This window comes from Xenopus laevis, chromosome 7L (genome assembly GCF_017654675.1).
Source record: "Xenopus laevis strain J_2021 chromosome 7L, Xenopus_laevis_v10.1, whole genome shotgun sequence".
Lineage (NCBI taxonomy): Eukaryota > Metazoa > Chordata > Amphibia > Anura > Pipidae > Xenopus > Xenopus laevis.
This window is the reverse complement of record NC_054383.1, coordinates 92,224,925-92,246,576: the sequence shown is the minus strand read 5'-3', so window position 1 is coordinate 92,246,576 and position 21,652 is coordinate 92,224,925. Positions and strand designations below refer to the sequence as shown.

The following is a 21,652-nucleotide window of genomic DNA, read 5'->3' as shown; positions in this document are numbered from 1 at the left end:
CCACTCAAACAAAATATAGAGCGGTCCCTGTGGCATTTGCCCGAACTGACAGATTGCCAGTCCGGGCCTGCAAGGTTCCCTCTTCCTGGGGGTTCACCGCTATGAACCAAACTTGGTCCTAGTGTCCATGTATTCCGGCTCCACCGGTACCTCTTATTCGTTGGTTCCAGTACTGGGAGCACACTAACATGGAGCTATCCCCTCCGGATCTGGTCATCCATCCCACTGGCATTCTTCATCTTGGGTATGGGCACGGTGTCTCCCGTGGCTGAAAAGAAAGTCTCTTGCACCTGCAGCCGCGGGACAGGAATGTAATCCACACAGGTTGATCTGGGCACAGCTGTCACCTAATAGTGTGTGACAGCATGGAGAGAAACTGTGCTACATTCACTTCTTAGCAGCCGCTGAAGGTACAAGCACATCCGAAGCAGGCACAGCAGCATGTGCATCCAATTCCGCTAGACTCTCCCACAAAAATGGAGGCAGTGACAAACATCTGGACCGCCTTTCTCCAAGTGTGCCAAAGTGCTTCTCGTGGCCAAAAATGGCTACCCTGAAGTCTCGTGCAACTTGGTTGATTGAAACAGGCCCGAAACCACACCAAAATACATTCACAACAAAAATGCAGGACTGCCTTTTTCCTACTGAGTCTGGCAGCTTGTCACAGAAATTTAAAGACGCAGTAGCTCAGCCTTCACAGAATCAAGGAATATACAGGCCAAGGGGTTAACAACCAGCTAGTATACTAGAGCATGGGTTAACACTGGACTCTATAACTTAAGGCAGGGCCTTCGCAAAGTGGAAGAAAATGAAGGTGCGGTGTAGTGAAACTACAACTCCCACATGCTACTGTGCTTTAACCAATAAAGAAAAGGGTGCCAGGAGGTTCTTGTAAATCAAACAGAATAAAATAACTTTATTTGTCAGAGACAAATGATCCACAGGTTACTCACAACAGTAATGAGGCATTTGCAGAATATATAGGCACACAGCTCAGACAGTATATTAGAGGTAAATGCAGGTCTATTCCTTGAGGATGTAGTCAAGGCAGTACAACTTCCCTCTAGGCAGAAATACCTCACATGTGGTCTGTATTTCACGAGTGGTCAGGGAAGAGAACCTAAAGACTGACACCCTATCCACTGTGTCCCTTCACTGTAGGCAATCTTACAGCCTGGGAAGCTACTCCCTGCTACAATCCTTGATGGAGCACAAAGCTGCTATTTCTCTCTTACCTCTCTGTCTCACTCTCCTAGAGAGTCTATAACAATTATATTCTTGCCACTCACTAGCCTCATTCATGGGATCCCTGACTTATCTCTCTCTAGAGGTACTGCTCCCTCTAGGGTGAATGGCTTTACTGGGTCTTGGTGTACCCAGGTTCCCTGGAAACATCCAGCTGGATCAGCAACCAGAAGCCAAAAGTGTGACAGGAAGTGGTCGCAGCACCTCTTGGCCAATAATACAACTATGCAAATTACAACTAGCTACATGGGCAACTAGGAAGATCAGGAAGTGTAGGGATTTAAAGCCATAGGGGCACATTAACCCTATGGGTCCCTACACATGTATTATATATACATAGGGTTTCCACCTGGCCAATATTTTAACGGCCTTGTAGGTAAAAAATGATAGCTGATCCCAATGTTATTAAAGGAAAACTATACCCCCCAAACAATGTAGGTCTCTATTAAAAGATACTGAGTAAAACAGCTCATGTGTAAATCCCTGCTTCATGTAAATTAACCATTATCATAACAATATACTTTTTTAGTAGTATGTGCCATTGGGTAATCATAAATAGAAAATTGCCATTTTAAAAAACTAAGGGCCGCCCCCTGAGATCGTAAGATTCACTGTGCACACATACAAACCACATGTAAGGTCACATGAGCCAATTAACAGACCGAGTTCTGCCTTTTGCTTCCTCACTTCTTCCTGTTACAGTTAGTGTTGTAGTATTTCTGGTCAGGTGATCTCTGAGGCAGCACAGATAGAGTCACGAAATGGTGGTTCAAGTCAAGAGATGTAAAAGGGCAATATTTATGTAAATATATATTCCAGTTTGGTAAGATTCTTTAATATGTCATTCAATTTGATATAAACTATCTGTTAGTTAAGTATTCATTTTGGGGGTATAGTTTTTCTTTAATAGGGAAAAGAGATAAATATATAGGAAGGCCGGTATTTTTCCCCAGGCAAGGTGGCAACCCTATATATATACAGTATATGTCTAAAAAGTATCTGCCTTCCATAGATCATACATTTCTGCCATCCTAGCACTATTGTGCAGGCAGACCATGGTGCAGCTGGCATGATGCTTTAATTCCAGTAGACAGGTGGACAGTAGATTTTCAGAAATTTCATAAAAACTGCAAACATTAGTAAAGCTTTGCAGCTGGATAGTTTGGAATAGGAATACATATTTGCATTTTTGATGTGGGCTTAAAGGGATTGTTCACCTTTGAAATAACTTTTAGTATGATGTAGAGAGTGATATTCTGAGATAATTTGCAATTTGTTTTAATTTTTTATTACTGAAGGTTTTTGAGTTATTTAGCTTTTTATTCAGCAGCTCTTCAATTTGCATTTTAAGCAATCTGGTAACTAGGGCCCAAATTACCCTAGCAACCATGCATTGATTTGAATAAGAGACTGGAATATGAATAGGAGAGGGTCAGCAATAAAAAGTAGCAATAACAATACATTTGTAGCCTTACAGAGCATTTGTTTTTTTAGAAGGGTCCAGCGATGCCCATTTGAAAGCTGCAAAGAATCAGAAGAAAAAGACAAATTGAAAATATAATAAAAATGTATTTGTGACATATTCATATTATGTAAAATATGTTTGAGGTTTGAGGGATACTGTCATGGGAAAAAATTTTTTTTTCAAAATGAATCAGTTAATAGTGCTGCTCCAGCAGAATTCTGCACTGAAATCCATTTCTCAAAAGAGCACAGACATGGGGCTAGACATATTGTCAATTTCCCAGCTGCCCCAAGTCATGTGACTTGTCCTCTGATAAACTTCAATCACTCTTTACTGCTGTACTGCAAGTTGGAGTGATATCACCCCCTCCCTTTTCCCCCAGCAGCCAAACAAAAGAACAATGGGATGGTAACCAGATAGCAGCTCCCTAACACAAGATAACAGCTGCCTGATAGATCTAAGAACAGCACTCAATAGTAAAAACCCATATCCCACTGAGACACATTCAGTTACATTGAGAAGGAAAAACAGCAGCCTGCCAGAAAGCATTGCATGACTTGGAGCAGCTGGGAAACTGACAATATATCTAGCCCCATGTCAGATTTTAAAATTGAATACAAAAAAATCTGTTTGCTCTTTTGAGAAATGGATTTCAGTGCAGAATTCTGCTGGAGCAGTACTATTAACTGATGCCTTTTGAAAAAAATATGTTTTCCGATGACAGGATCCCTTTAAGCCGTATATCTTGTTTAAATGTATTTACACAAAAATGTAGGAAGTTTAATGGTTTCCACAGTAGACATACCACACCCCAGCTCCACTCCCATTGAATTGAAAGAAAGATGTAACGGAAAAAAGTACATACTCTATATATTGCGGGTGGGAAATCGGCACTGCATTTTTATCAATATTTATTACTGCAATTTGCAAAATATTTTTCACTTCTTCAAAGAACATGCTAGTAATTCAGCGCTGCTGCGTCACTTACAAAAGACAAATGCTTTCACTTTCACTATTAAAGTGCGACGCGACGACTAACATGGAGGAAGATCTATAGCTGTTTGTAGAGCTGGGCCTCGGCTGGAGATCGACGTGCAACTTCCTTCAAGCCGCAACTGAAGTTCATCTGTTTGGCTGGGGCAAGATGACGAATAAAAAAACATGAATGTCATTACACACGGACTGTTCTGGGTAAGATGGCGCCTAAGAATTTGTTTATGATCAACTTGATCAGTATCAAGGGCAAGGGCGCTCAGAAATAGGGAGAAGGGAACGGGTGAACAGATTGTAGTTAGGTGGACGGACCAGTTTACAAGAATGTGCGTAGATTCGCTAAGATCAGGAATTCAGTAAGGCAGAGATCGCCGAAGAAACCAGAGCTAGAACTGGGAAAGGTGCCGAATGGAAACTAATTTCGAAAGAGCACGGAGACGCTATGAAATCGTGTCTCGACTCGAGATAAAGACTAGCAAGAAGCGGAGAGCACCCAAAGACAGAGCAAGTGCTTGAGGGGTAGAGAACTGACAGACAATGATAAAGGAGACACCACAGAAATCATGGGGGGGCGGGCAATGGGCACAGCTATTGGGGTAAATATTGGAAAAAATAAGTACAATGCAGGGCAAAATTAGCATACCTCCCAACTGTCCTGTTTTTAGAGGGACAGTCCCTCTTTCGACAGCTCCACCTGCAGTCCCTCGTTTGTACTGGAAAGTCCTGTTTTTCTCTGCACTGAACAGCCAGAAAAAGAAACAAACAGGGTCCCTTGGGAGAAGTTAGACCCGCAGCATTAAGGTCAATTCACCATCATTAGCAAAACTGTAATAACTGGAAAAAAAAACAGAAATATGTTCAAACTTTCATAACCCGCCAAATTTTGTAAAATGAACATGGTAATTAGGGGGTGTGGCCACACTTTTTTGTCCCTCTTTTTTTATTTTCAAAATGTTGGGAGGTATGAAATAGGCATGAACTACTTTTTTGTGCTTTGCGTCCTGCATAGAGAAATTGCTGCAGATCTGTGCTCTCCAAAGTGTAGTATAGAAACCTACACATTGATGCTTGCATCCATTAGTGCTAACTATATTCCGGATGGAGGCACGCCATCATCAGTGGCGGATTAAGGACATGTGAGTGCGCCGAATATTTTTAAAACACGCCCCTTTTAGCCAGACCCCCAAATACCACACTCATTAATAAAAAATAATTCTGTCATGCCAGTATTAAATGGATAATCAAAATATTATATGCAGATCTGACAGTATACTACATTTACTACAAAAATGGATAATTACCATATTAACCCTAGCTGTTCCAGTATAATCACTGTAGGAATGGCCAATGAGCACTCCATTTATTCCAGACAAGTAAGATGACTAAAAACATGGCCAACTGTGCAGAAATTATTTCACTGCAGAAATTATTCACTGTGCAGAAATTATTTCACTGTCTGCAGAAATTATTCACTGTAGAAATTATTTCACTGTCTGCAGAAATTATTCACTGTGCAGAAATTATTTCTCTACAGAATTATTTCCCTGGCTCTACAGCTAAAATTATTTCTCCGGCTCTACTACAGCTGTTGCTGGCCTGGGCCCGGCCGGGTGGTGCCCCCTGTGCACTGCTGCTGCCTGCTGCCCAACCCCTTTCTGAGCCTGAAGTTTTCAGGTCCAGTGCCAGTGGTGCTGGCTAGCCTGGCTGCTAGTGCTACTGCTAGCAGTGGCTGGCCTGGCCGGGTGGCCCTGGCCCCTCCACCCTCTGCTTTCTAGCTAGCTGGCTGGTACTGAGTGAGACAGACAGTTAGGCCTAGGCAGGATTGAAGGAAGGTGCTAGCCCCTAGGTGCACCGTGCAGGGCTGCAGCCTTAGTTAGCTAAGCACTCAGAAGTCAGCAGCTCTCAGAAAGATGGGGGGCCCGGCTAATCAAGTAAGTGTGGCGTGGCCGGGGCCCCCTACAACTGTCACCCCCTGATGGCTGCCCTGGTCGTGTGTGCCAGAGCGCTCTGACGTGCTTAACTATATTAAGGCACGGCGCAGGTCAGTGACGTCACCAGTGTGCGCATGCGTCACTGTGTGGAGCGGCTGGTGCCACGCCAGCGTACCAATTCCTAGTCGGCCGGGCAGCAGCAGAGCGTTGGCGCATGTCACACTGACACGCAGACGCGGCACGCTGCCTGCCTTCTGTGCCTTCCCAGCTGCCCTTGGGACCCCTACCGCTAATGGGCCCCTAGGCTAGCCTAGGCGTTAATCTGCCGCTGGCCATCATCTCCCCCACCACCTCCTAATTCACACCTTTTTATGTGGTGTAGAGTGAAGCCAGAACCCACATACAAGCTCACTTCTATTTGCATCTAGGTTCATAGTAAATAGCTGCTATTGTGGTGAAGTTGCAGGTTTTCAGGAAAGTTTGGACTCCATCAAGCTGGTGTCGTAAACCATTGTGATTGCAGTGTGAATTTAAATACTTAGGGGCAGATTTATCAAGGTTCGAAGTGAATTCGAGGGAATTTTCGAAGTAAAAAAAATTCGAAATTCAAAGTCATTTTTTGGATACTACGACTTCGAATTCGATTTGAAGTAAAATAGTTTGAATATTCGATAATCTAAGTACTGTCTCTTTAAAAAAAAACTTAGACTTCAATAGTTCGCCAAATTAAACCTGCCGAAGTGCCATGTTAGCCTATGGAGACCTTCTAATGCATTTTTCTAAGTTTTTTGTAGTCAAAGTAAAATCAATCGTTCGATTCGAATGAATTAATCGTTTGATCGAACGATTTTACTTTGAGCGCAAAACGGTCAAATTCGGTAAAAAAAACTTCGACTTCGATATTCGAAGTATAGCCATTCGATGGTCGAATTTCTAAGTAGATTTCACTTCGAAATTAGACCTTTGATAAATCTGCTCCGTAGTATAAATCTATGAGTGAGTGGCATGCCCACTTTAGAGCCAGTATGTTTCTGAAGCTTCAGCTTAGCCATAGTAATCACATTTTGTTAGACAATGAGGCAAAATTCTTCATGTATATAAAAGGACGAGGAGAAATTTCCAATGTATAAAACAGTCAGCAGTGTATTAAAGGGGATGTTCACTTTCGAACAAATGTCTGACCATGAACAGTCCATCCCATTAAAAACATTTTCTAACTGATGCTGGTTGTTTAAAATCAAGTATTACCAAGATATCTAGCACTGTAGCTCCTCTTTGCCAGTCCTGAACAAATCACCAATTCCGTCACCAGCTTTGGGATCACCAACCCTACCCACAGGAAGACAGTTTGGTGATTCAGTCCTACTGGACATGCCTGTCTGTAACATGCCAGCCAATTGGATCACTTACATAAAAAGGAAGGAAAGAAAGCGTATAGGCAATAGTGCCTCAGGTCTTTCGACCCTTTGCAGGGGGTAGAAACAGGGAACCAAGTTGTATGAAGAATCAGAGGTTCTTTCAGGACTGGCAAAGTGCTGCAGAGCTAGATATCATAATAATGCTTCATTTCATAAACCAATATCACTAGGCACATTTTTAAAATTTCATGCACTGTTCACTTTTGGACTTTTGTCTGAAGGTGAACATTCCCTTTGATACAAAAAAGTAATGTACTTGAAGTGTATTGCAGAAGTAAAGCTTAATCAGAAAAAATGTTCTACATTTAGAGGTCTATTTATCATGCTGTGTAAAAAGTGGAGAGATGGAGTGATGTTGCTCATAGCAAACAATCAGATTTTTACTTTTGTTTTCTAACTGTTGAAATATAATTGCTGGTTGGTTGCTATGGACAACATCACTGGCAGTGTTTCACTCCACTTTTTATACAGCATGATAAATAGGCCCCTTAGAGCCCACAAGATAAGAAGATCTACCAGCTCATATCCCAAGTCACTAAGCTACCAGGTAGGGACATCCTTGTCATGTTGTCGAAAAATAAATACATTGAATAAAAATATTTTAACATAATACAGTCTATGGGAGATATAAATGTTTAGAAAGTTTGCAATTTGTGAATTTGAAGTTGTATCTTTTTGTAACCAACCTTACTATATGCTATGAATGCTAAATAGTGTGTATTTAAATGTACTTTTACAGCTGTATATGGGGTCAGTCTTCGGAAGAATCCTCGTACGTGGCTTAATTTGTAATCCAGGAGAATATGAAATTAAAGGTGAATGCTGTCCAATGTGTGCACCCGGTAGGTGAAAGCTGCAATTTTATTGAGTACAGAAGGTGTTTTTCGGATGTTCCTGCAAAAAAAGTGCTGGCTGAGAGCAGCCAAGCCAATATTCTGTGTGCCCTCAGCCTAAGAGCTGAAAAGGCTGAACTTTTATTTTGCAAAAGGCAAAACAGCTGAACTCTGATACTCTATGGGGGGGAATTTACAAAAGTGGAGCTAGAAGTTTGTGAATTTGGTAGGAAATCTAACATTTTTATCTCCACTTTTATTTTGTCTCAATATCACCACTTTTGTGAATTCCCCCCTATGACTTTTTACCCATAGTTCTTTATGGTAATGGGTTGTAGATGTTATAGAGTAAAGGTGGCTATATACTATAAGATCTGCTTGTTTTCCCAATATGCCCACCAAAGGCAGGGCAATATCGGGTGAATCCAGTCGTTCTGCCTAATGCCAAACAATCTGATTACAACAATGGGAATAAGAGCAGACGGGACAAGGACTGCATCAATAAGCCTGCGAGATCCTCAATCGCAGGGAAAAACAAACCTGCCCGATCGATATCTGGCCAATTTCACAGATATCACTGGGGAGGCCCATCGGAACTCCCCATACACTGGCAGATAAGCCGAATCAGCATCTTAAATCGAGAGATCTACCTACCCCGAAGGAAGTCATAAGAACCCGCAGCTACGGAAAGAACGGAGGCGAGGCGGGCGTAGATCCAAATCCAGGCCATCAGTCCTGGCGCGGAGGGAAGAGCAAGAGATCCCTGCCATGGTAGGATCTGGACTGGCTTCTGTTGCTACGGACTCTGGTCAGGTAAATACAAATGAGGGTATTCCCCAATGGAACATTGATTGTAACAAGGACAATGTCATAAACTTATCATCTAAGTCTTTATCTAATAGTGAACTTTCAATACTATCAAAGGGCTTGAATTTCATTCCGGACAGGAGCGTTGATACTTTCTCCCTTATCCGTGATTTGTATAAATTTATTAGGACTTTAACCCTGAAACGACATTTTGCAAATATGGACAAGGGTAAGCTTGAGGGAGATTTTTCTTTCTCAGTGGAGGATGATTTTCTTGACAAAAGTGATGTTAATGCAGATGATTTACGACTGTGTGACCTCCCTGGGGAAATTGATAATGAGGTTCAGCTACGTGACTTTAGAGATTTATGTTTAATAAATGATTTGCAGGACCTACAGAGTGAAAATGTGGCAGGGTCTAATTTGAATATTATATGTACGGATATAAGGAAGAAGTCAAATTTTTACCCTATTGCAGCTAAGAGTCCACAAATTAATATGTTTCATAAATTAGTACAAGCTGACATTGAGAGTATGGGAGATATAAATAACCAATATAAATGGAGGAATATGACCAGGGGCGAACAGGAAGCCTTAATGAATTTGAGTCAAGATAAAGATATAGTGGTAAAGCAGGCCAATAAAGGGGAATCAGTGGTGGTTATGGATGCAACAATGTATGTAACAGAGGTTATGCGCCAATTGAGGGATGATGCCACATATACCCCCCTTGATAAGGATCCCACTTTGATCTTTAAAAGGAAACTGGAAGCTCTGTTGTGGGAGGGCTATGATCGAGGTATTTTGTCATTAAGAGAATGGGAAGGGTTGAAGTGTGAATCCCCAGTAATGCCAATATTTCATGTGCTTCCTAAAGTACATAAATCATTGATGGAGGTTAAGGGTCGCGCTGTTGTGGCAGGGATAGGGTCTTTGGGGGATGGATTGTCGTCCTATGTTGACAAGTTACTGAGACCTCTGGTAGAACAGCTGCCGACATACTTGAGAGACACTACAATGTGCATAAATAAATTCCAGGATATGGAATGGAAATCTACATACAGATGGTTCTCAATGGATGTAGTAGCCCTTTATTCTTCGATCGACCATAATAAGGGCATTGAGGCTCTTAGGTTCTGGTTGAATTTGGAACGTAGATTTACAGAGGCACAGTCGGCATTTATGCTGCAGTCGGTTGAATTCTTACTTGGATCAAATTTTTTCATGTTTGGTGGACATTACTATATTCAGAAGTGTGGGGCCGCAATGGGGGCTTCATTTGCCCCCACATATGCCAATCTATATATGGGATGGTTCGAGCGGCTCCACATTTTTGATGATACTAATCCATATAGAACTAGAATGGTTCGTTTCTTCCACTATATCGATGACTGTATAGGGGTGTGGGATGGTGCCGAACCCTTGTTGGATGCATTTGTCGGATACTGTAACTGTCAGGTGGGGGGATTAGCACTCACTATGGAAACGCATTACACATGTATTCCTTTTTTGGACAAAATGTTGATGGTTAGGGAGGGGAGGATATGTACGGACCTGTATAGAAAATCCATCACCCGCAATACCTTGCTACATGCTGAGAGTGCTCACCCAGCGGCTTGCTTGAAAGGGATTCCGATTGGCCAGTTTATACGTCTAAGGAGGATTTGCTCCTCATGGGATGATTTTCATTCCCAGGCTATGGCATTATGGGATCGGTTTATTGCAAGGGGCTATGAGATGAGTGTGGTGAGATCGGCCTATGAGAAGGCAGTGGCTATGGACAGAAATAGGTTGTTGTCCGAATGCGGCTCTAAATGGCGTAAGAAGCTTAAGACTGAGAACAGGCCAATACCATGGTTAGGTTTTGTACTACATATAGCAAAGAAACATGGTCATTACAACGTAGTGTTAGGAGATATTGGGGGGTGCTGCTCCAGGATCCAGTTCTGGCGAAGGTTTTGGATACACGGCCATCGTTTGTGTATAAGAAAAATAGGAGTGTGACATTGTGGATCTCCCGTAGTTTATACAGCTCCAGGGACCAGGGAAAATCTTAAAACTGGCTTAGATATAAAGGGAACTACAGGTGCGGTAGAACGAGATGTAAATCGTGCCAATTTCTTAAAGTTTCTAAAGAATTTTTAGCTACCAATATAGGGAGTGTTTTCACGATAAAGAAATATTTCAACTGCATATCTAAGGGAGTAGTTTACCTGATAACATGTACTTGTGGGTCCCAGTACGTAGGAAAAACATTGAGAAAGGCAGGAACACGTATTCTTGAACATATTTAGACGGTAGGTGGGTAGGAATGACTATAAATCCACGGTAGCTAAGCCCATCTTAGATAAACATGGAGGAGTTATTGATATTCAATTTCAGATCATAGATGAGCCTCATTTTGATGTGGGGGGGGGTGATTTAGATAGGAGGCTGTTGGTTAGGGAGGCGTTCTGGATTCATCAGTTGAAAACCACTGAAGCTTATTGTGGCATGATCAGGGAATGGCAATTATCATGTTTTTACTGAAGATATAGGGGGTGTTTCTAAATGTGGTATAGACTCCTTGATTATCTTTTTATGGGTGAAATAGAGTTGGCTATTGGGGATTTATATATGTCCTTTGAGGTATGGCCTTACGGAATGGGTTAATACACTTTTGTTGTGGGCCATAATTCTTTCCACGTTTGAACAATATGCATGCAAGTGGTTAGGCAATTGGTAACATTGTTTATGGATTTTGACACATTGCCATTTACATTTTACTAATAACATTTTCGCACACTAAGTTACAGTTCATATTGATTATTTTGTTGCTCTTTGGGGGTGTGCGTGTTGTCTGTATAATGATACACTTTATAGTTATTCCCTTAGATTTTCGGGTAAACAGGTTTTTTAACATATTTAAATAATATGGGGTTAATGATCATTGTGGGTGTGTCTATATGCATGCTTTTAAGGAAGTTGAAGGTTGGCTGCCGACAGTTTCTGATGAAGTGTCAGGACGCCACGAAACGCGTTAAGCGGGCAGCCAGGGTTCACTGCTGCTGTAACTTGTTCTTATATGCATACTAAATAAAATTTACATTTTTTATACTTTTGCTGGATCCCCCGCTGTTTTTGCTTTCTTCCAGCATCTTAAATCTGCCTATGTATGGCCACCTTAAGGGGAATATTTATTATAAGTGTTTGGAATATTTTATAGTAACAAATGTGTACATATTCGTGTAAAATAAATGGTTTATTTATAAAGCTCTGTTCTATTCCTTACAAATGAGGTATTGCCATGTATTAGGATCTCTGTACTCACACAAGCTTACAAGTAAAACTTCTATGAAAATTATGTTATTAGTTAATATGGCTCAGTGAAATAGAAATTAGAATTGCTGCCGGTCAATGGTCAGGTTGCAGGATTGATTTTGAACAAATTACTATCTATGTGGAATTTCCCTGTGTCTCTGTGGGTTTCCTCCCACTGTCAAAACCATATTGACCAGTTAATAAGTTTCCAGAGGGTATTTTGTTGTCCAGTTCTGGTACATCTCCACACAATTGTTGCTTAATTTTATTTGGTTGGTTAGTAATTGCCTTTAAGGCCATTAGAAGTTAAGATAACCATTCTGGAAGTGTACGTTTGCTGGCCTGGTCTGGGAAAGGTCCTAATGTATTTGTACCCTGCAGGAATTATTATTAAAGGGGACCTGTCACCCAGAGGGTATTTTGTTGTCCAGTTCTGGTACATCTCCACACAATTGTTGCTTAATTTTATTTGGTTGGTTAGTAATTGCCTTTAAGGCCATTAGAAGTTAAGATAACCATTCTGGAAGTGTACGTTTGTTGGCCTGGTCTGGGAAAGGTCCTAATGTATTTGTACCCTGCAGGAGTTATTATTAAAGGGGACCTGTCACCCAGAGGGTATTTTGTTGTCCAGTTCTGGTACATCTCCACACAATTGTTGCTTAATTTTATTTGGTTGGTTAGTAATTGCCTTTAAGGCCATTAGAAGTTAAGATAACCATTCTGGAAGTGTACGTTTGTTGGCCTGGTCTGGGAAAGGTCCTAATGTATTTGTACCCTGCAGGAGTTATTATTAAAGGGGACCTGTCACCCAGACAAAAAAAGCTGTATAATAAAAGTCCTTTTCAAATTAAAGCATCTTTTTTTTCTATTAAAACATCCATACGTGTTATATAGAAATTTAAAAATCTCAGCTGTCAATCATATATTGCCTGCCACACCTCTCAGACATAGAGGTGGGGCAGGCAGTTACTTTCACTTTTCATTTTGTGCTTCACTCCTCAAAGTCTAATTCAGAAGTTTGTGTATCGACATCAGATCCCCCAGTCTGGTGCATACTCTGGTGCATAAACAAGATATTGCCATGATGCATAACTTTCCTTAATAAAAGTTTTTTGAAAATGGCACCCACCTGCTTAATGTGATTGTGAATTCCAAGAAGGAAGGAAACAAGATTTAAATAATTTATATAGTGTAATTAATATTTCTTTTGCTTGACAATCACAATAAAAAATAATTTGCCATGATTTGGGATTATTTCTTTGGGCGACAGATCCCCTTTAACTTGTTTATGGAAAATCCTCTGAATCTGCTAGATAAACCTATAAAATTTAAATTTCTCAACCAAATACCCCAAGTGAAGCCCCACAAATTTCCTATCGTCTCTTAGCCAAATTGTGAACTGCACAATACCTGAAAAGCAGGGGCGATGGGGGCAGTCCTGTCTAGGACTCCTCTTTAATTGTATGACTGGTGAAAACATAACAGCCACCAGGACTCTGACTTGGGGTGGTGCTTATTATAACTGAACCCAACGTATGAGTCTAGGCTCCAATCCATAGCAGGTTATAACTTCACATAAATCGGACCAATATACAGTTTCTCCATGTTCAGGTACAATTCATACTTTATATTTATAGAGACAAATACAAGACTATTTACATACAGTATATTAACGTATAAAGTGATGAATAAATCTTAAAAAAAATTAATGCTCAGGGTACTCTTCTAAGCACTTTTGCAATTGACATAATTATTTTGTTTAATTTTAGAGCCATTAAGTTGTTTATAAACTTCTCATACCCAGCAGTATAGTTCAGCAGAAATAAAGAGATCTATTATAATTTTGCTCTTCTCAGGAAAGACATGAGAACGGTCATCTAAGCTTTCTGATCTCTTTCATAAGCAAAGCAATATCAGAACAGTTCTCTGAACATATTCTCTTTGAACATATTATTAGTATTAGTATATTATTAGTATATTAATATATAGTCAATTGGTGTAATTTTCACTACATATTTTATTAGAAGTTTATAGACCATTTAATACCTGTGAATTGCAAAGTGCTTAGAAGAACACCCTGAGCAAGTTTACATTCTTTTATTAAAGGTTTATTTTTAAGGACGTTAAGGGCAGATTTATTAAGGTTCGAGTTGTTGTTCCTTTAATATTTATTATACCTCGATTCTGGAAATAGCTAGATTCTGAAAACCTGTCAAAAACGTGTAGAAGTCAATGGCAGAGGCCCCTTGAACCATTTGAAGATGTTAATAGAGGGTTTTGTCCGAATACTCAAATAATTCAAGGTTTTTTTCCTGCCTAAAATGCAATCCATTCAAGTTTTTGGGATTATGAAACTCAAACTTGCAGATCAAGTTTTTTCCATTTGAGTTTTTTCTGAAATAAGATACCATTAGAGTTGTGAGTTTAATCAAGGTATAAAAAACTCTTAACATTTGACCTTTGATAAATAACCCCCTAGGACGTTTTGTGAGTAAATGTTACTAAAAATGCCCCTGCTAAACAAAAACAGGTTGTTTGTCCTAATTTTGTAATATATTAGAGCTGAGCAACTATGGCAAAGTCATCCCTAGTCTGACCACTCCTACACTGACTTTCATCTGATTCATTAAGAATTCTACTATTTCATTATATATCTTTTCATAGAGACTAAGTTTTACCTGCAACTTGCTTTCCAAATATATAACGGTTACCTTTTTATTGGCCAACACAGGGTTTGCTTGACTGGAGTTGGGGGAAATTAAGCTGGAGCCACTGCTCCTGTATTAATTGTAGCAAAACAAGAAATGTGTACTCACTACTACACACTTTTAAACCATGTTTTTATACCTGTTTCTTTTAGGAAAGGTGGTAAGCAAAGACTGTACAATCTCTGGAAACACAGTGTGTGTACCATGTGTGGGTGGAACTTATATGGATCACATTAATGCTGTTTCTAAGTGTCTCAGATGTAGAGTATGTGATTCAGGTAAGATCTTTTTCTCTACTACAAAAAATTAAAATAGATTGTCTTTGGAAAAATAATATAGAGTACTCGCTGTAGATCTTCAAAACAGTCTGTCATTTTAATTTTGCAGTCAGTTGGTTTGACGTTATTAGATTTATTGTAGATCATTCTTCATTATTAAAATATTTCCCACCATTATAGCATCTGAAATACTTTGTACTGTAGGACAAAATCCTCTCATGTATTCTAAACAGAATAGCACAAAACAATATATTGTTTACAAAAGATGCAGTTGAACCTTGATTTTTCATTTTCCTGGAATTTATGAATTTTCTTGCTGCCCTGTACAGACAAACTGCATTTTTCTTTTGTTTATGGATTTTACAGTTTCCTGGATTTTGCACCATATTTGTGCAGCCCCAAGGAGAAGGTAAAATTGACTGTGTCTTAATATTATGACTTAGAAAGTGATGCAATAGTTTTTTTAGTTACTTTTATATGATATCCTGATAGCTCTGCTTTGTGATGACAAGATAGCTCCAGTGAAAATACATACATTGTTTCCTACAGACTTGATGTTAAATTATAGATACAATTATGAATTTCTTTTTAAGTATGTTTATTTTGTATTAGTTATACTATCAACTTATGGCATTCCATGTTTTTTTCAGTTTTACTTAATAGAAATATATGTTTTTTTTTCTTTTGATAAGACTTGATTTTTAAGGTTTTCAATTAAGAGGAAATGTAAAGGAATAGTTCAGTGTGAAAATAAAAACTGTGTAAATAGGCTTGTGCAAAATAAAAAAAAATGTTTCTAATATAGTTAATTAGCCAAAAATGTAATGTATTAAGGGCTGGAGGACTGGATGTCTAAAATAATAGCCAGAACACAAATTCCTGCTTTGCAGCTCCCTTGGTTTCCACTGATTGGTTACCAGGCAGTAACCAATCAGAGACTAGAGGTGGGACCATACCATACGGGTCATAACTGTTGCTTTTGAATCTGAGCTGCATGCTAAGGATCGATGCAAACTCACTGAACAGTTATGTCCCATGTGGCCCCCCATCAAGTCGTTGACTAACTAAAAAGCAGGAAGTTCTGTTCTGTTAGACATCCAGTCACTCCAGCCTTTATACATTACATTTTTGGCTAACTATATTAGAAACATTTTTTATTTTGCACAGCCTATCTATTTACCCAGTTTTTATTTTTACACTGAACGATTCCTTTAAAGCACCTGGGAAGTAGTTGACTATGGAGCTCTAGCTATATAAAGTGTTCAAGCCACATTTCCTACTACACAGGAAAATACAAACCCAGCACAAAGAAAATTCTGAAAAGTTGTAAAGCAGAGCTTCATTAAAGTATTGCAAGGAGCCCACTATATTAGACCCAATTCTTTGGACGGATTTTTAGGGGCATATTTATCAAGGGTCGAATTTCGAATTGAAAAAACGTCGAAATCCGAATTTAAAAAGACCAACCTAAATTAAGTCGAAGTTTTTTTTGGTCGAATAGGTCCGTATTCGGCCGAATTCGAATAGTGTGAATCGAAGGAATATCGCATTCGATCCGCATTTTTAGAGACAGTACATGATAAATTTCGATATTCGAATTTCAAATTTGAATCGAATTTGGATTATTCCCTAGTCAAAGTACACAAAAAATAGCTTGAAATTCGATTTTTTTTTTTTCATTTGAAAATTCAACTCGACCTTTGATAAATCTGCCCCTATATGAAACCTAAGGGAAGATACAACTTTAAAGCTAGTGAGCCTCCCTATTTTTTTTTATTCCTCACTTCTCGTTTCTAACAGTTGCTTTAAAGGAAAACTATACCCCCCAAACAATGTAGGTCTCTATAAAAAGATATTGCATAAAACAGCTCATATGTAAAATCCTGCTTCATGTAAATAAACCATTTTCATAATAATATACTTTTCTAGTTGTATGTGCCATTGGGTAATCATAAATAGAAAATTGCCAATTTAAAAAATAAGGGCCGCCCCCTGGGATCGTAGGATTCACTGTACTCACAAACATACCAACAAACCATACATGTTAGGTCACATGAGCCAATTAACAGACAGAGCTGTGTCTTTTGCTTCCACACTTCTTCCTGTTACAGTTAGAGTTGAAGTATTTCTGGTCAGGTGATCTCTGAGACAGCACACAGACCATCACGAAATGGTGGCTCAAGGCAAGAGATGTAAAAGGGCAAGATTTACTTAAATATATATTCCAGATTGGTAAGATTCTTTAATATGCCACTTAATATGATATGAACTATCTGTTGCTTACGTGTTCATTTTGGGGGTATAGTTTTCCTTTAAATCAGAAGTGGCCAAGAACTTTAGCTGGCAGGAACACAGCTTGCTTTACTCATTGAGCTACCATGTGGGGCAACAAAATCATGATGAAAGTGGTAGTGGGAATGTAGTAGGCAATGTAAAGTACCTGAAAATGGGATATGACAGTGTGACTTGTATGAATGTTGTTCACACTACATGATTATTTTTTTTTTATTGCATTTTTATTAGAAATTGTATTGAATTTATAGTTCAACATTGATGTTGTTTGCTTGTTTGTTCCTAATAAACGTAATAACACTGTACACAAATATTTAATGTTTTTTAATTTTAAAGATTTGATTGCATTCTTGTTCTTGATTATTTATTTTGCCTATACATACAGTATTATGTGTGCAATATGGGTGGGTGTATTTATCTAGGCTGTAATTGTACTTAAGAACATGTGAAAAACAAGATGCTATAAAGTGCAACCTTTGAGGTGACATAGTAATACAAGATATAGTAAAAGAAATCCACTGTAACCCATTTATAGTTAAATATAGGCATGTACCAATATTCAAGTTACTTGTAAAATCTCACAGTTACTGTAAAGATTATTTCTCTTTACCCTTATGGTTGTTAAGGTGGTTGTTAAGGTGAAATAGTGTGCCAACTATCTGCGAATATCCACCTTTTATATAATTTATACTTCAACTAAAATTCAAACCAAGTGAAAAGTGGCTTTCGCAATAGTGATTCTTACAAGAGAACATTACAGGTATGGGACCTGTTATCCAAGCGGGGGACCTGGGGCTTTCCGGATAATGGATCTTTCTGTAATTTGGATCTTCATACCTAAAGTCTACTAGAAAATCATGTAAACATTAAATAAATCAAATAGGCTGGGTTTGCCTCCAATAAGGATTAATTATATCTTAGCTGGGATCAAGTACAAGCTATTGTTTTATTATTACAGAGAAAAAGGAAATTATTTTTACAAATTTGGATTATTTGGATAAAATGGAGTCTATGGGAGACAGCCTTTTTCATAATTCGGTGCTTTCTGGATAATGGGTTTCCTGAAAACGGATCCCATACCTGTACTACAATGTGGGTAGAAAAAACTTCTACAAAAGTGACTTGGTGACTTGTGCAATTAATTAACATTACTGATGTTTTCAGTGTGTGTGTGTTTTTTATATATATATATATATATATATATATATATATATATATATATATATATATATAAAACCTAGCCAATAAAATAAAAATTATGGGGCCGGAAGGGGCGTGGTCTGACCACCAATGTTCGTGCACATAAATACAGGAGCGCCGCGGCAAACCTGGCAAATAATCCTGACAAACCCGCAATAACTGCCTCAACACAGAGCTGGAGGAACCTGCCTGGCAAGCGCTACCACTGAGAGAACAAATTGGCCAACATACGGAACATAAACGGACATCAGAGGCAGCGGCCCGCTTGGGAAAGTTTGCCAACGAGCCCTTGCAAATTGGCAGCGATAAGGCCCAATCTGCGAAAACAGACAGATTCCTCTACAGCAGCAGAGAATGGGGAAACTGGGTATACAAAGAGCTCTCGCACACCCATAATATGTAGATAACGTAAAGAAGCCCAGTGATAGAGGTTACAGCAGCCTCCAAATACTCATATGGGGCAAATTCACTAACATTCATAGTTTTGCCAGGCGCAACTTCGCCGCACTTCGCCAGGCGTAGTTTCGCCAGCGCTCCGCAAATTCACTAAAATCCGAAGTTGCGCTCAGGGGTAGCGTAAGGTTGCGAAGTTGCACTAGCGTTGATTCGCTATGTAAAGCGAAGTTACGCTAGCGAAGGCTAATTTGCATACGGCGCCAAATTCAAATTTCAATGGAGGAATACGTATCAGCACTACAAATGCCTAGAAAACCTTCAAATCATTAAATAAAAATTATATTTTGCCCTACACATGTGCCCACTGTTTAGGTAAGTTGCCATGAGTCAGGAAATGTAGGGGGGAAGGAGGGGAGCCCCAAAAATTTTTTCGATCTTTTTCAGCCTATCACCCATAATGTAGAAAACACGCCAGCGTTTTTTGGGACTTAGAAAAATTTTTGACTTTTTTTGAAACAATCCCTATCTACTCTATTGCGCTTCGCCAGGTCTGAGGTGGCGAAGGAAGTCTAGCGTAAAAGGTAGCGTTCAGTACACTGCGCAAGTTAGTGAATTTGCGTAGTTACGTAGCTAGCTGAAATTCGCCAGGCGTAAGGGTGCGAAGTAACACTAGCGAAACTACGCCAGCGTTCGTTAGTGAATTTGCGCAGTAACGAAAATGCCAAACGCTAGCGAATTAACGCTAGCGTTCGGTGCTTCGGCGCTTAGTGAATTTGCCCCATAGAGAAGAAGCACACTGGCACACAAGACTGCTGGTGCAGGATACAACCTTGCAAAATTTTTAGCAGAAGTGCAATGTTTCAGGCACGCCCCTTTGTCAAAAATGGGGGAAGAAGAATGTCAAGAATGGAAAACCGGGCCCAGCGCCCCACTAGGTACCAGGGGCAGCAAAAATACTGCTCCTGGTACTTTAAGAGCGAATTTCAGGGGCAGGGGGCTCAGGCGGCGGAGGGGACAGGATCGCCCCTGCGCACAACAGCAGTAGAGTCCCAGGTAAGCAAACTAGAAGACTCCTGCAGAGAGCTACAGGACCATATACTATGCTGTATCGACAAAGCTCCGGGTGCAGGGAGATGGGTACTCACTTTATCACGCTGCCACAAGAATTAGTGGCTAGATGCAGGGGAAGCCTGCCCATGAAAAAATACGTGCTCAACCGGGCAGCGCTGTCCTGGAAGCTACAGGCCGCATGTAAGTACTGTTTCACTTTAACTCCCAACACAGTTTCAGAGGGGAACCTTTAACCTCATTCTATATAAAGCTCAACACGCTGTGAGGCTCCACAGAAGTAAGGGGACTACTTGCAACAAGCCACAAGCTCCTCACATTGAGTGAGGGGTTCCAGGTGTTACAATAGCAGCAGTTACAAAGGCAATCCCTTGGGTGAAAGATAACACTGACAGCAATGGGTCCAGGGAACCGCCAGCTCCATGCACCAAGGTGTACACTCTAGCCAACAGCAGGTATAACCACTTTCTCCTAAGGGTTGCAGCCATACCAACAAGTGACAAGTGGTAATTTTGGTTGTTTGGCTGCAAGGCAACACACAATCAAACACCTAAGTTGTGCCAACGGAGTGGCATGACCTACCCCTATGAAGGATTATGTTACAACGCATTGTTTTGGGACAAATTCTACCCACAGTTAAGAAGGGGTGGAAGGGGAGGGCGGTACTTTATGGGCGGTATAAAGGTGCTATGTTCAAGCACGAGTTCATGATTGTTCCACTACACTGGAAAGACCTAGGAGGACTTGGGAACCCTAGAATGGATTATACTGGACAAAAGAGGACAGGTGCTCTAAATACATCCAAATCTGGCACCAGTGGAAGAACCATATGGACATTCAAGTGCTCCTGCCCATCAGTCGGCCTAACCTAATTGTTAAAGGGGCAGCCTAACTCATTACAACCATGCCTCTTAGACGAATGTAAGTCTACGGTGGGGGGACCATTGGTAAAAAAGGACACCAAAGACCAGGGGGTGGTAGTTCTACGTATTAACCTAGAGCAATGGTAATGCATGAAATGTATCAATGGCCATGAATGTACTTCTGAAAACAGGTTGAATTTGTCAGTCAAAACTTGTTTCAATAAAGCTTCCTAATGAGCAAAAAAAAATATTTAAATTAAGGGACCATTTGCTAATTGTTTATATTTTTTTTTTATATTATGATTTTGTATAAATGAATAAGGGTATGGGAACTATTATCCAGTATGCTCAGGACCTGGGGTTTTCCAGATAACAGATCTTTTCGTAATTTGGATATTCACACCTTATGTCTACTAGAAAATCATGTAAACATTAAATAAGCCTAATAGGCTGGTTTTTGCTTCGAATAAGGATTAATGATATCTTAGTTTGGATCAAGTACAAGTTACTGTTTTATTATTACAGAGAAAAAGGAAATAATTTTTAAAAAATTTGATAAAATGTGTGTTTCCGGATAACTGATCACATACCTGTACCACAAAACTTTCTGATTTATAACTGGAATATTTTGTTCCTGCCAAGAGAATAATCGTCTGCATTGTGGGGGCAATGACATACGGAATATTTTGTCTTCTTCAGTAAATCTTTTCTACCAAGGTCCCTCAAGACATCCCTAGTTTCCTTCCAACTGGCAGTAATTTAAATCGCTGGTGTGAAAACATGCATTGCGAAGTAGCCTGAAGTTTCCTCTTGAGGCAACTTTGAGCAACTATGGAAAGTTGAAGCAGTGCGTCA

General features: G+C 39.8%; 1 protein-coding gene across 2 annotated transcripts in view; it reads left to right on the top strand.

The window, feature by feature from the left end:
• Positions 1–3,720: 3,720 nt before the first annotated feature.
• tnfrsf14.L (TNF receptor superfamily member 14 L homeolog) overlaps positions 3,721–21,652 on the top strand; it is a 34,445-nt gene continuing 16,513 nt past the window's right edge. Inside the window, exons 1-3 of one of the 2 annotated variants that reach the window (XM_018225996.2) lie at positions 3,721–3,901; positions 7,792–7,894; positions 14,853–14,978. In XM_018225996.2, coding sequence (XP_018081485.1) covers positions 3,872–3,901; positions 7,792–7,894; positions 14,853–14,978 — 259 coding nt within the window. In that variant the 5' untranslated portion in view covers positions 3,721–3,871. The remainder of the gene's footprint in view (positions 3,902–7,791; positions 7,895–14,852; positions 14,979–21,652) is intronic. The other variant, XM_018225995.2, reaches the window with a different exon arrangement.